Source organism: Moschus berezovskii, chromosome 2 (genome assembly GCF_049115385.1).
Source record: "Moschus berezovskii isolate FMDL1 chromosome 2, NW_MosBer_1.0, whole genome shotgun sequence".
NCBI lineage: Eukaryota > Metazoa > Chordata > Mammalia > Artiodactyla > Moschidae > Moschus > Moschus berezovskii.
In genome coordinates, this window is record NC_142461.1 from 23,155,189 (window position 1) to 23,169,508 (window position 14,320).

Sequence of the window (14,320 nt, forward strand, 5' to 3'; positions counted from 1 at the left end):
GGTTTAAAATGGAGATTTATTTACTGGAGGTAAGATATAATGGTGTAGGGAGCAAGTTAGTACTTCCAAAGAAAATGGCCCCGCACAAGATTACATTATTTTATAAAAGTCTATAAGAAAGCCACCACAGTAGCTGTTACTCAGCTGAAAGCAATGTCTCAAATGACAAATCAGAATCTTTTTTTTTTCTTTTTTTTAATCTCAGAGCAGAATACAAACCAGAGAAACTTCCTTCACATTCCTTTGAGGTTGACCATGAAGATGCTGATAAGGATGAAGTAAGTAAATGGTTGAAAGTGAAATGTTTAAAACATGAGGATAATTAGTTCCTGTCTAACATGTTTGAAATTCAGACTACTTTCTCCTAAAGCTGCAGTACCCATTGGTGTGAGGGTTTTTAGACAAAACGAATCACGTTTGTTTTGAAATTGAACATGATTGTTTAAGATGAGTCAGAGAAAAAGGGAGTCTTATTTTTAAGTGCAGTGTCTAAGATCTGGGATTCACAAAAGATTGCTGTGATGCTAATGATGCCTTTTGTACAGGATACCACTTCCCACTCATCTTCCAAGGGCGGAGGGGGAACGGGAGGGACCGGAGTTTTCAAGTCTGGTTGGCTCTACAAGGGGAATTTTAACAGCACCGTGAATAACACCGTTACTGTTCGGGTAAGGAGACATAGAGACTCATTTTTGTTTCTGCCACCTTTCTTGACGCCCACCCCCTCTTTATTCACAAAACTGAGGTGAGCTATTTGCATTGAGTTTGTGTTTCGTGTCATATTTTATTTATGAGAAAGAATGATGCTCTTCTCAGAACAGTGCTCAAGAAATGTAGCACTCTTGAAGGGATTAGAAAATTCTAATTTCCATGAATTTGAACTACCTCCTCATATTTTTTTCCTTTGTTTAGTCATTCAAAAAGCGCTTCTTCCAACTGACTCAGTTGCCAGATAATTCCTACATCATGAATTTTTACAAAGATGAAAAAATATCCAAAGAACCCAAAGGCTGTATCTTTTTGGATTCCTGTACAGGTGTGATACAGGTGAGTAGAAATCTCTTTTTCCCTGAGGGTTTTTTAATTGAAAAATACATTCATCCAATAATCATTCATTCATTCTAAAAATATTTATGGAGTACCTGATATGAGCCAAAAACTATTTCAGACTCTTAAGGATTCAGTGGAGAGGGAAGGCAGCCTAGAGACTTGCTTTCACAAAACTTACTTCAATAAAGTAAGGAAAACAGAAAATAGGCAGGAAAAAAAAAAAAAAGAAATGGAAAGGAATAGTTGGTAAAATCTGGAATAAAGAAAATAAACAAGGCTACAGAATGGGGAGGACAGATGGTGAGGTTAGTAAGGAATCTTTATGTTCCAGAAGTCATAGAAACATTTATGAAGAGAAAATATTTGATCTAGAGATTAAAGCATGAGCAGGGGCAGCAAGTACAAAGGTCCTGAAGCCAGAGCAAGTCTGATATATGCAAGGACAAGAGGAAAATGACCATCTGTGTAGCTACAGTGTAGAGATCCACTGAGCTAAAGAATGCAGTATGGTTATATGAAAATCACATAGTTCAAAGAAAGCGCTTCATGAATGTTACCTTTATTATTAGGTAATATTGCAATTGTAAATTTACAGTGTATATACACATCATCCTCCTTCTAAGAGCAGGTTTCTTCAAGGGCAAGGATTATATTGCATTGATTCTCAAGAGTTGAATCTCAGAAATTGAATCTCAGACGTGGCACTTTTAACCAACAATGCTCTTCTGCAGTAATTTGTCCTCAAACTATTGTCCTTAGTATTAAATTTGACATGGACCATTTTGGCAAAAAGAAGCAGAAAAATTCCATATGCCTCATTTGGACATCTTATTCTTTCTACTCTGATGATGGAACATTTTTATTCTTTCTCATGTAAAAATTGAAGCAATCAAGTGTTTTAGTGGTCTTCCCTCCAGTTTAACATTAAATGCTGGCTCATTGAGATTAAGGACTCTGTTTTTGATCACAAGCCACTAGGAACAATTCTTTGTGTTTCCACCAAACCATGGGCATTCACTTGCTACATGGCTTAGATTACCTCTTGGATTCATACCAAGGGCACTCAGATGCATGGATACAAAACAGAATTCTCTTCAGTCACTTAAGCCTCATCTATTTCTGGATGGTTTAGCTGTTAAAATTTGGAATTTCTCCAGAAAGTAATAATACTGAACTTTAAAGGGAAAGAATTAATTAAGTGTTGCTGAGCCCTCCACTAGAAATGAAAGAAAATTGCTTTTTAACACAGTTGCCAACTTTCCATATGGAAAGGGCAGTAAGGATCTTAATGGAAGATGGAGATCGTTTTCTATTGTTGGTCACAAAGGAGACTCTTTGACTTTAGAAATATGAAGTAAGACTTTAACAATAGGTTTAAAGATCAATAACTACATTTTATAGACATTGAGCTGAAAAACTAAATATTTTCTTTTCCCTTTGTACCTCCAAACTTTCTGTAACCAATGAGTCATCATCTTTTAAGAAGTATCATTGTATCCCTTGCTAGGTGTTAAGTTTGCAGAGACATAGATTCATGTGTAATTTCTTCTTCCAAGCCTGGTATAACTCTGTTGAACACAGAGTCAGTTAGTGCTCTACTCTGACCTTTCACCTCTTCTCCATCAACTTTTAGACCATGTTTCAGTCTCTGCTTAAGCAGTGCCTTGGAAAGAGAATGTCTTCCAAGGAAAAACATAAGAGTGGGATGTATTCAAGTCGATGTTTGAATTCTAGTTTCACCCTTTACTATCTAAGAGCCTTGAGTAAGTTACTCAAGCTGTTTGATTTCCAGTGTTTCATCTGTAAAACTAAAGTAAAAAAGGATCTGGGAGACAGTGTGTCCTCAGCCATCCTTTCCCAGTCTTTCCATTAATTATAAAAGTCACAACTTTGAGAGGTAAACATCCCATCATGGGAAAGCCCTTCTAGAAAATATTGATTGACATGGTAAAGAACTGCTTGCAATGCAGGAGACCCGGGTTTGATCCCTGGGTTGGGAAGATCCCCTGGAGAAGGGAATGGGAACCCACTCCAGTATTCTTGCCTGGAGAATCCCATGGACAGGGGAGCCTGGCGGGCTTCAGTCCATGGTATTGCAAAAAGTTGGACACAACTGATTGACTAACACTTCAAGCTGGCTAATTTATCCGTTTCTTCATTCATTTATTCACTCATCCAGCAAGCTGAGTTAGTACTTATGACATGCTAGAAGTGTGTTTAGGCATTAGGAGCTCCTTGCCAAAATCATAACCAGAGGAGGACATAGGCTCGTAACTATTACACAGTTTCTCAAAAGCTGTAATGGTGGTATAAATGTGCTTACTATGGAATGTTCTAGGAGCACAGAACAGTGATAAACTCTTCTGGGTTGGCTAGAAGAATACATAGAAAAAAATGGGCACATAGGTAGGAATTCCCAAGGTAGATTCTGCCCATTAAAGCAGCGTTGAATAATCCTACTTCATTTTCCAATAAATAGCCATTCACATATCTGGGATCATGTACTCTATCTTTTAAAGAGTTCAGCTCTATATCCCTGTATTTATATTCTTTATTATAAGCTTGTTATCCTTTGTAGAAAGAGGGACCTTTAGTTTCTTGAGATCCCTTTGGGAAGATAGACATCTAGGTCCTTGTCACCTTCTATCTGGATCCCAGTTCTTACATATTTGCTTACAGCTCTTTCTGACTTACAAGTTTTTACATCTGAAAAGAAGATTCTGAATGATACAGTGCAAGTTTAGTCATTGTTCTAGCAAGCTTTCAGGTACAAAATGTGCCTGAAGATGAAACGTGTACACACAGAAGCACAAAGCAAATGAGTCAGACCTATTTTGTTAAGAATCATTGTCAGTTTCACTTGAATAAAACAGAGAAGAAAAACAAAGAGATTGCCTCAGAAAGTGCTACCTACCACCCAGCATTCTCAGTGTGTTCCAGCTCATAACATCCTTTTGTGAATAGGCCATTTTAGTTTGCTTCATTCAAACCCATTCTATAGCACCATGCTTTCCTAGGAGTATGCCTTGGAATTCTCAGAAATATATTTTAAGGGCTACTTCAAGTAGAGCGAAACTCCTACCCAAAATTCTCAGAGACTTTGCGACCATTAGTCACTCTGTCCTGTCTGACTCTGCCAACTCACAGACTGTAGCCCACCAGGCTCCTCAGACCATGGCATTTTTCAAGCAAGAACACTAGAGTGGGTTGCCATTTTCCTCCTCCAGGGGATCTTCCCAATCCAGGGATTGAAACCAAGTCTCTTGTGTAACCTGCATTTTAGGCAGATTCTTTACCTGTTGAGCCATCAGGGAAGCCCCTCAGATACTTTAGGTGATGTTTGTGGTTAGGAATTTCCTGATCTTGGTAAAATAGAGACCTAGCAGTAGTTTTCCACTTTTCTGTAGTCATGAAACAGTACTAGATCTGTTTTATACCCCTCATTTCCAGCCTGAAGCAGAACTTCTTACTTTTGCATTTCAGTTTTGATCTGAGACTGAGGGCTGTTGAAGCCTAATATATCCTGTCTTGTTCCCTCAGCGCCTTCTCATTCATTCATTCATTCACTCAATCATTCATTTTTCCATCCATCCATCCCAGGTCCTGCCACTGTGAACGCAGTAAATAGCCCAGGAATCCCACCTACCCAGGGCCCCAACATTAACAGTGACAATGAGTGATGTCACTTTATACATAAAGGCTTAAAGCTGAACGGGCTTCCCAGGTGATGCAGCGGGAAAGACTCTGCCTGCCAACACAGGAGACCCAGGTTTGATCCTGGGTTGGAAAGATCCCTTGGAGAAGGGCATGGCAACCTGCTTCAGTATTCTTGCCTGGAAAATCCCATGGACAGAGGAGCCTGGTGGGCTGCAGTCCATGGGGTCCCAAAGAGCCGGACACGCCTAAGCACACACACACACACATCTGAAACTGAACATTGTTAGTTTCCTCCTAGGTGCTGGATCTGCTCTCTTGTGGATATAGGTCCCAAGATAATGGCCTTTGAGGCTTAACCAAAGTCTAAAAATTCAGATGCTTTCTGCAGTGCAGGCCACTGCAGGAAGGAAGTAGGGTCACTTCCTTCTCCTGTGTGAGATAACACAGAGCAGCTCAGACTGTGTGTGCCCACATAAAGGCCGTCATACTGGAAAGGAAAAAAAAGTGTGTACCTGCCAATGAAAACAAATTTAGAAGTCACCTATAACCTATAAACCCCCCAGCAAACCTTGGTGGTTAAGAATCTTACTTCCCGTGATAAAAATAAAAACCAGAATGACACTTGTAATCTTCTTCATCTAATATAGTATTTGACAACAGTTCGTGGAAAATGCATTATTATTGTCTCAATTTATTAAAGCTCAGAGAGATAAAGTGACTCGCCCAAGTAACAGAGCTAATAAGTGGAAAAATTAGATTTGAGGCTGAGGAAAATCCAGATCTACAGAAAGATGCCCAAGGAAATACTTTGGTGATCATATATCTAGTGGGTATGCTTGCATAGATACATATTAATACATTTATCCTACATAAGCCAACAGGCCGAAGAAACACTCTGAAGATAGATGTGTGTCATTTTAAGCCGTGAAATTTAGATGTAGGATTTATTTCAGCAAATATATATGCTACATGCAAAGCTTTGTGGGAAAGCCAAACATAAATTAGGTGTGGTTCCTGTCTTCAGAGAGCTTCTCGCCTGTGGAAAGATGCGCCAAAAAATACAGAATAAATATAGCATGTGCATGCGTAATTAAACATGTGTGACACATCTCCAAAGCTAGGTTCTGATATCAAATGCAAGAATGATATTACTGCATGATGCTACACTATATTATACAAATGTATGTATGTGTACTCAGCCATGTCCAGCTCTTTGCGACCCCATGGACTGTAACCTGCCAGTCACCTCTGTCCACAGGATTTTCCAGGCAAGAATACTAGATTGCCATCTCATACTCCAATGTAATACATATATTACATATATATATTTCACATTATATTGCTTGTTTCCTGACATTACATTGCACTAGAATGTAAGTCCCATGGGGGCAAGCACGTCACTTGAACATTTTTTAATGCTCTCTACCTAGCACATAGAAAATAGCCCGTACATTTTTGTGTGTATTGAACAAGTATGTATTTGAATGAATGAACATACAGAGAATGGAAAGGATTGCATGGATAGTAGCCACCAATTCCAGTAACCTGAATTTGATGTTGCGTGGCTCTTCTCCTGTTTCTGCAAAATTCTGTAAAAGATGCTAGCAACAGAACAGGTACAGTGGCATATTTGGCTTGGATAACTCCCTTCAATATTCCATCCTCCATTGGCTTTAGTGGTTTCATTGGAGTATCTATTTCAAAGCTTTTCTAGGTGAGCAGTGTGAAGAGCAATCCATTTGCCACAACTCATTAAACACATCAGATGGCATTAGAACATATTTCCAGTTTCCTTTTATTTATGAAGTCATATAGATAGACTGGTGAGCTTGAATGAACAAAGAAGCCGCATCAGTCACTAAGGATACTGATTTCAGGAAAATAAAGGAAAATTTGAGGAGTGAGAAGAAGAATATGATTCCTTCTTGGTTATCATTTTAATGACTTAACATTGCATTTCACGGTTATTAAAATGTCCCATCGGTTTTCTACTTCTGGTCCTTTCTTTTTTGCTGTTTTATATGCCATTATCTTGAAGATTACAGAGGGTGAGATGGAAAACCACTTAAGGCATCTTAATCTTCCCCAGCATAAGCTTCTGTGCACTGAAAGTAGTTCTCTTTCACACCAAGGAAAAAAAGATAATTTGGCTTTTTGTGAATAGAATATTTATTTCATTTATAAATACCCCCTTTTGAGAAACAAGGGCTTGTTATATTTTGCTCAAATTTTAAAAAATATGTAATATTGTTGAAGTTCTCAGCCATATTTAATTCACATACAGAAGGCAATTTAGAAAATCAATTTTTGTAATTTTTTATTAGTTCCTTGACATCTCCATTTGAAAGCAAGTTGCAGCTCAATCCATTTTTAATTTGGACCTAATGCAGGCATTTTACACAACCTTGCATCTACCCTTCCCCATTATTTACAGCATCAGATTAGTCAAGCAGATTCTTTCATTTGTTTGTTTTCAAGAAAACACTGAGATTTGTTTGCATTCTGCTACACTCATCTACTTTAGATCTGCTCTGAGCACTTCTGTTTCTTTCCTGAGTGTCTGTTCTGTTCCCGTGGTGTTTTGAAGGTATGATACTATCATGGGAAGCATGTCTGTCTTTTATTCCTGCTCTCAGCCAACTGTCTTTCCCCTTAGACCCTCTCTGTCAGTGCAGGTCACAGGCGGTTTTATGGACCTCCTTCAGCACCCAGGGAAGTGTGTGGGAGGGTGTGTGAAGTCTGGCCTTCCCTCTTGAGGAAAGTGTAGCGTCTAAGAAGTCGCATTCTTAAAGAAACTACCCAGATGTTTGCTTTGCATAGGAAATGTTGGGGTCACTGCCTTTCTAGCCATCCCATTCTGTTTACACTGAAGCCAAAATGATCTCAAAAAGCTGGGTGTGGATCACATAAGTTTATGCATTTTTCAAAAGCTTGATTTGTGTATCTCACTCTATATAAATTTAACTTTAGTAAAGGTATTTATACAAATATATGTGTGTATATATATATATAAAGCTGTGGCATTTTCCTAGTTGAAGTTATCCTTTCTGTATTCTCACAGAACACAGAGGGTTCTATAAGAATAGTAGTATTTTCATGTTGCAATTCTCATGCTGCGATAACAATCCTGTTCTCAAAAAAGAATGTTTATACCTTGATTTTTGTTCCTCTACTTCAGTACATTCGTACAGAAGTTAAGCACATTTGTCTTCCAGTTTCACATTTGGATGATGAATTGGTTAACACCTGTCTCCCCTGTCTGGGCAGAGACCTTGTCTGTTTTTGCCCAGCACAAAATACAAACCCGATAGAACCTCTTTAAGAATGAATACTATCACTACACTGAGGCTAACTAGTCACCTTCTGCCCTGGGCTCATGGGCTATTGAAAATGCCAGTCTGCAAGGGAATCCTTACAGGGCAAAGAAATAATAATAATTGACAATAATGGGAAAGTATGAATATGAGCAAAGCACTTGTCCTTGGCAGAGTCTAGAAAGTGCCACTTGAGCTGTGAAACCCCACAGTGAAGATCACAGTTAGTTTTTTTAGCTAATTCTTTTTTCTCCTTCAATCCCCAAATTTTTCTTTTTCCTGAGGCTTGTATGTTGCCCCAGTGTCTACTTTCAGGAACCAGCACCACCAGGCATGGCTGCCCCTTTAGAATGTGATAATGCCCAGCAGGTGGCAAAGAAGAACAACAGCCAATCAACATCTTCCTTGTGCTGGGTTGTCTCAGGGGGTGTTAAAGTATAAAGGGATTACTTCCTGTCTCCACCACTTGCTGTCCATGTATTCCAAACAGGTTTTCATTTGTCTCCCCAAGTCTCAGTGTTTTCATATGCTAAATGGAATGATAACAGTGTCTCTCATAGAGTTGTTATGAGATTTAAATAAAAAATAATGACTGTAAAATCCTCAGCACAGTGCCAGATATACAGCTGGCAAGTGTTTAATAAGTGTCATGTTTGTAGTAGTAATCGTGATATTGTGGAAGTTGAAAGGAGAAAGCTATTTTGGAAAGTTTCTCAGAGCATCCCAAAGTAAGAGAAGATTTCCAGAAGTATATTAAAGATTATTCTCTTTTGCCTCCAAGAAACAGCAATCTTGTTCTCAGAAAGAGTTTATACCTTGATGTTTATTAAGTTGTACCCCTACATTATAGTGACGCTCTCATCTTAGATTTCTACTCTTATTTGCATTTTACTTACTTTAATTGTATAGAGTCTTGCTTTACTACAGCTGTGAGTGCTCTTAGGCTTTAGAACAGTGTGGGTAAGAATTGAATACTTGTATCAGAGTTACCTGGGAGTCATTTGAAGATGGAATGTCTTCAGGAATTCTTTCAACCACCCCAGGTTACATAACTCTAGTTATCATTGGGGGAAGTTTCTACTTTGCCTTTATATTTCTAGTCTCATGGCAGAAATGTATGTAAACTGCTCTAATAATCTTCTTTTGTGTTCCCACTACTTTAATTGTGCTTCTTTGATCTTTAAACAGCTCACTTCTTTTTATAGATTTCACCTTCTGTGAAAGTCTAATCTAAGGTAGCTACTCATCGAATCAGACCACTTTAATTCTCTGCATAACAGAGAATCTCTGTTTTTCATTTGTTGGTTGATTTCTTCAGTTGTTCATTCATTCCCAAGGATTGGAACCTCTTCTGTCCCATTCATAAGAAATAATTGTTTTGAATGCACTGTTGAATCCTTCTGTGTGATGGCACTGTGATAGGATATGGTGGTGCTCCAGCTCTCATGAGGCAGTTGTAAGGGAGGAATATGCTGTGCAAACAAACATATGAAAGTGAATAAGCGTGTAATCACAAATTTTTGTGCATACCCTGGAGGACAAGAACCTTGTCCTAACTGGGGAATTGAGAAAGTTTCATTGAGCAAGGATAACTTTAGTTCAGATCTGAAGAGTGAATACAAGTCACCTAAGTACATGAAGGGCAAACATGGTGTTATGTGTATAAATCCATACCTGGTGACTGGGATGGGAGGGTTGTTTCAGGCCTTTATGGCAGCAACAAAGTCTATGATGGGAGTACATCCAACAAACTAGAACAAAACCTCAAGGGTTGGTCACAAAATGCAAGTAGAGATGTCAAGTAAGACAAAAGTCTAGAGGTTGATGAAGAAGCCAGAGGCAGAGAAAGGAATTGGGAGCCCCTGGCTTGTGATGTCATTTAAAGTCATTGGACCAGATAAGGAAGAAAAGAGTCTAAGGCAGAGCTGAGATTAGCATGACAAGTCACAAGGTAAGGAATAGCCAGTAGAGGTGACTGAAAAGTGGTGGCCATTCAGGAGGAAAGAAAACTGAAATAGAGTGTAGTCATGGAAACCAGAGAGAGGTGGGTTTCATGAAGGAGGAAGTAGCCACTGTGTCAGTTCTGCCGAAAGGTCAACAAAGATTGTATAGCCCTTGGGGTAGTACAGCAACGTAGAGTTTGTTGGTGACCTTGGCAAGTGCAGCCTCTGGGATGTGATGGGGTCAAAAACGCAACTGGAGTGAATTGTGGATAGAACGCAAGGTGGGAAAGTGAAGACAGCAACTCAAAGCAACTGTTTAAAGCTTAGAATATACTTCCCCCATGCCTGAAGATGAAATGTTTGAGCCCGCATGCTCACCTAGTCAACGAAAACCTTAAAATAGCTCTTTGTACAAAAATCCTTGAAAGAAACCAAATAAAATAATTCTTGTAGATGTAGATGTGGTGTACTGTCATGTCCGACTCTTTGTGATCCCATGGATTATAGCCCTCCAGACCTGTCCCCATCCGGGGATTGAATCTATGTCTCTTATGTCTACTTCATTGGCAGGCAGATTCTTTACCACTAGCACCACCTGGGAAGCCCCAAATAATTCTTACCCATCTAAACTTTTGTCTGTTTTGGAAAATCTCCTTGATGTCACCTCCTTGTGTGGAAAACCCCATAAAAAAATATATCCCACTGTCTAAGACTTAGTTGGTTTTTTTTCTTTTTATGCTGCAGAATAACAGACTGAGAAAATATGCCTTTGAATTGAAAATGAATGACCTGACCTATTTTGTGTTGGCGGCTGAGACGGAGTCAGATATGGACGAATGGATCCATACCCTCAACCGAATCCTGCAGATCAGTCCTGAGGGGCCCCCTCAGGGCAGGAGGAGTGCAGAACTCACGGATCTGGGGCTGGGTAAGCATACTACCTGCCTCCCTTGCCAACTGTGACCTGTGCATTTGGTTCATTTTGGGTGCTAGAAACCCTGGTAACTAGCTTGTCCAACCCTGAGCTATTTGCTCCAGGAAATCACCCCCAAACCTTTACCTTTACTGAATAATGGGGGTCACCTCACAGAGGTATGATTTTTAAGTTGACTGGCAGTGATTTGAGGCTGACATCCAGCAAATGATATTGGGAATCATTGATCAGCAATATTAAAATAAATGACCATGTCTAATGGGATGTTAGAGGGGAGATTCTGTGTTTTATAGATCCCATTAAATTTAATTAATGAACATTACTGTGTAATGGCAAATATGCATCCTTTCCTTATAGTTGCAAAGCATCTTTCATGTGTGCTTTTGACCCCATGGAGATCAGGCAAGTTGTGAAAGTTCCATGAATTTTGCATGAGATCAGGGATTTTTATAAGATAAAAAATGTTTCTTCTGCCCATCCCAGTTCTTTCATCAGATTCTAATCCACTCTAGGCAAAGAGAAGAGAGCAAGAGAAGGGGGGGGGGTGGGAAATGGTGAAAAGAAGAGGAGGGAAACAGGTTTATACTAATAGTCATGTGGAAGACAAGTTTATTCTCAGACTCAGTCACTCCTCCCAAAGGAAAACTGTTCTAAGACATTTTGCACAATACCGTGGTACATTAAAACCAGAGAGTCTTTATTTTTTTAGTTAATTTATTTATTTGACTGCATTGGGTATTAGTTATGACACTCAGACTTAGTTGCCCCAGGGCATGTGGGATCTTAGTTCCCCTACCAGGCATTGAGCCCACTTCCTCTGCATTGGAAGGAGGATTTATAACCACTGAACCACCAGGGAGGTCCCCCAAAGAGTCTTTAAGTTCTGGTAGCCTATCATGTAAGAGAGTCATGGGATAATGAAGAAGAAAATTAGTGTTAATTTTAACACCTTCTATATACTGTAGTAGGTGTTTTACACTCATCATTTACTTAATAATCATCAGCTAGAATATTAATGTTTACGGAGTCCTAGAAAGTTTAACTAACTGAAGCTAGAATATAGGTTTTATGTTGATGGCCTGAGAGTCAGAATTATCAAAAATATTTTCATATGTAAGAAAGCTTTAGTATACATTGATGAAGTGAGACAAGACAACCCGAAGTATAAATGTAGTATTGTAAGGGTCCAGAGTTCTTCTGGGCACAGGATGGTGTCATGGAGAGTGTCCCAAAATGATCACCAGGACATCCAATTTCCAGACCCAGTTTTTCCAACTATATGGAGGATTAGAGTCAGGGCACAGTGAAGGTATCTTCTCACCAGTGTCCATCCCTCATCGCTTTTGAGTCTAACCCAGTTTCCATATGTCACAGGCTTGAAAAATGAGTGATTCATGAGGATTGTTTAATGACCTTGTCTTGATGTATCTTTTCAAGATTCCCTGGATAATGCTATAACTTGTGAAAGCACACCGGAGGAAGCTGATTCTTCAGAAAACAGCCTGCACCCAGACTTCACGAAAGTAATCAAGCTGACATTTTTCTGTGCAAATAAACTCGAATTATTTATTATTTATCACTTTCATGGAAAACATGTAAATGCTTTCTTTTAAGATTTAGACTAAGAAACACAACAGTCAGAAAATAAAAAGCATGTTTCTATAAGATTGCAGAGTGTTGATGGATGATATTAAAACAGTATTAATACTAAGGGACTGTTTCTTGGCCATGTGTATGGGGCTGGGCTGTAGGTTTCCAGCCAAGTAGAAACTAAGAACTAACACTGTTTTCTCTGTAGTACCTCACAGAAACTGAAGAGACTGTCAAAGCAACTCGAAACATGGAGAGGCTAAATCTGTTCTCGCTGGATCCAGATATAGATGTAAGTCGGAATTCTCTTTAAGCAGATGTGAACTTAACTTGTACAGTTGCGGTTTATAATTTAGAAACTCTTTTCTTATGATGGGTGTATGTTGAGTAAAACTTTCCAAACTTTTTTAGAGCTTGAAACTTCAGAAAAAAGACCTTTTAGAACCCGAGTTTGTGATCAAACCATTTGAAGAGAAGGCCGCCAAGAGAATCATGATCATTTGTAAAGCTCTCAACTTAAATCTTCAGGGATGTGTGACAGAGAATGAAAATGATCCGATAACAAATGTAAGTTTCTCTTCTGATACATCCTGTACCCTCAGCCAGGGTATCACACCACCCTCATTAAAATCTTTTCTATTCCTGATGATTCCAGGCACTGAGTTCACACCCCCTATTGTACCAAGGAATATGATTGACAGCATTTTTCCACTTGACTATAAAGTCCACAAGTTCTGAAGTGGAATTGTCAATTATATTGCCACAAAATTTCCCTTTTAACATACAGAAGAAGTAACAAAGGGACTCTGCTTTATGATTCTTTCCATTAAATCAGCCCAATGGTTTAGAGTTTCCAGATATAATGTTTGTATCTTCCTGGTGGAACTTGATGGCTTTTAAATCCGCATTTTTATTTTAATGTTCATATGTTAATTTTAATGTATGTTAGAGAATATTTATAATGAACAAATTAACCCTGTGATTTCATAGCTACTACTGCTTACAATATGGCTAAATAGTGAGTCAAGTAGAATAATATATAAATATTAAATAAATAATACATGTAAATGGTAGGGGAAAAAGGTGCTTCACTGATATTTGGGAAACATCACTGTACTCATTAAATCAATACAAGATTCCTCTTCTTACTAGATGGTCTCTCTTGAGAGTTCATTTTTAGTATTCTAGGGGACAGTTCTATACTAATTGTGAATGTATGGGTGGGAAGGGCACATTTTGTTAGCATAAATATTATCAAAGGTTGAACTATAAAGAAAGAAATAAAAAGTACTCAATCTTAACGTCAAAAATTATTGTTAATATATTGGCGTGTTCCTTTTCATTCTTTTTTAATGCATTCTGTTCTTATTTCTAATAAATTATCCCTCAGTTGTCATCTTTCACCTTAAAGAACTTATTTCCAAATCCATGATACAAGCCACATCTGCTTTTGGAAGGCAGAAACAGTATGACATATTTCTGCAAATTGTATACACAATCCGTATACCTCTCTGTTTATGATGTAGTAAAATGAGCCTTGTTAGTTTGACAGTGAGTAGCGGGCAAATGGGTGAACCCTTTCAGAAAGAGTGTAACCTGCTTCCCTTGGGTCTTCAGGTAATGTTTCTCTGAGCCACCTTCTTCCTATTCTAGTAGCAGGGTAATGGTGTGTGCTGTGGACCTCAGGTTTAATGAGGATAATTTGTAAATATGATGCATGCAAGATATTGATGTTTTCAATGTTCCCTATGCGATTCTTGTTGACAAATGAGTTAAAACTGAAATGTATTTCCAGGAAGAATCTTCCCCCAAAATGAAGCTTCTTCATATTT

General features: G+C 38.6%; 1 protein-coding gene across 5 annotated transcripts in view; it reads left to right on the top strand.

Annotated features, from left to right (window-relative positions):
* The window catches only part of DOCK10 (dedicator of cytokinesis 10), a 321,880-nt gene that overhangs the window by 190,254 nt on the left and 117,306 nt on the right, over positions 1–14,320 (top strand). For all 5 annotated transcript variants that reach the window (XM_088845240.1, XM_088845248.1, XM_088845234.1 and 2 more), the window contains exons 5-11: positions 206–278; positions 546–668; positions 913–1,047; positions 10,709–10,892; positions 12,336–12,421; positions 12,697–12,780; positions 12,900–13,055. In XM_088845240.1, coding sequence (XP_088701366.1) covers positions 206–278; positions 546–668; positions 913–1,047; positions 10,709–10,892; positions 12,336–12,421; positions 12,697–12,780; positions 12,900–13,055 — 841 coding nt within the window. The remainder of the gene's footprint in view (positions 1–205; positions 279–545; positions 669–912; positions 1,048–10,708; positions 10,893–12,335; positions 12,422–12,696; positions 12,781–12,899; positions 13,056–14,320) is intronic.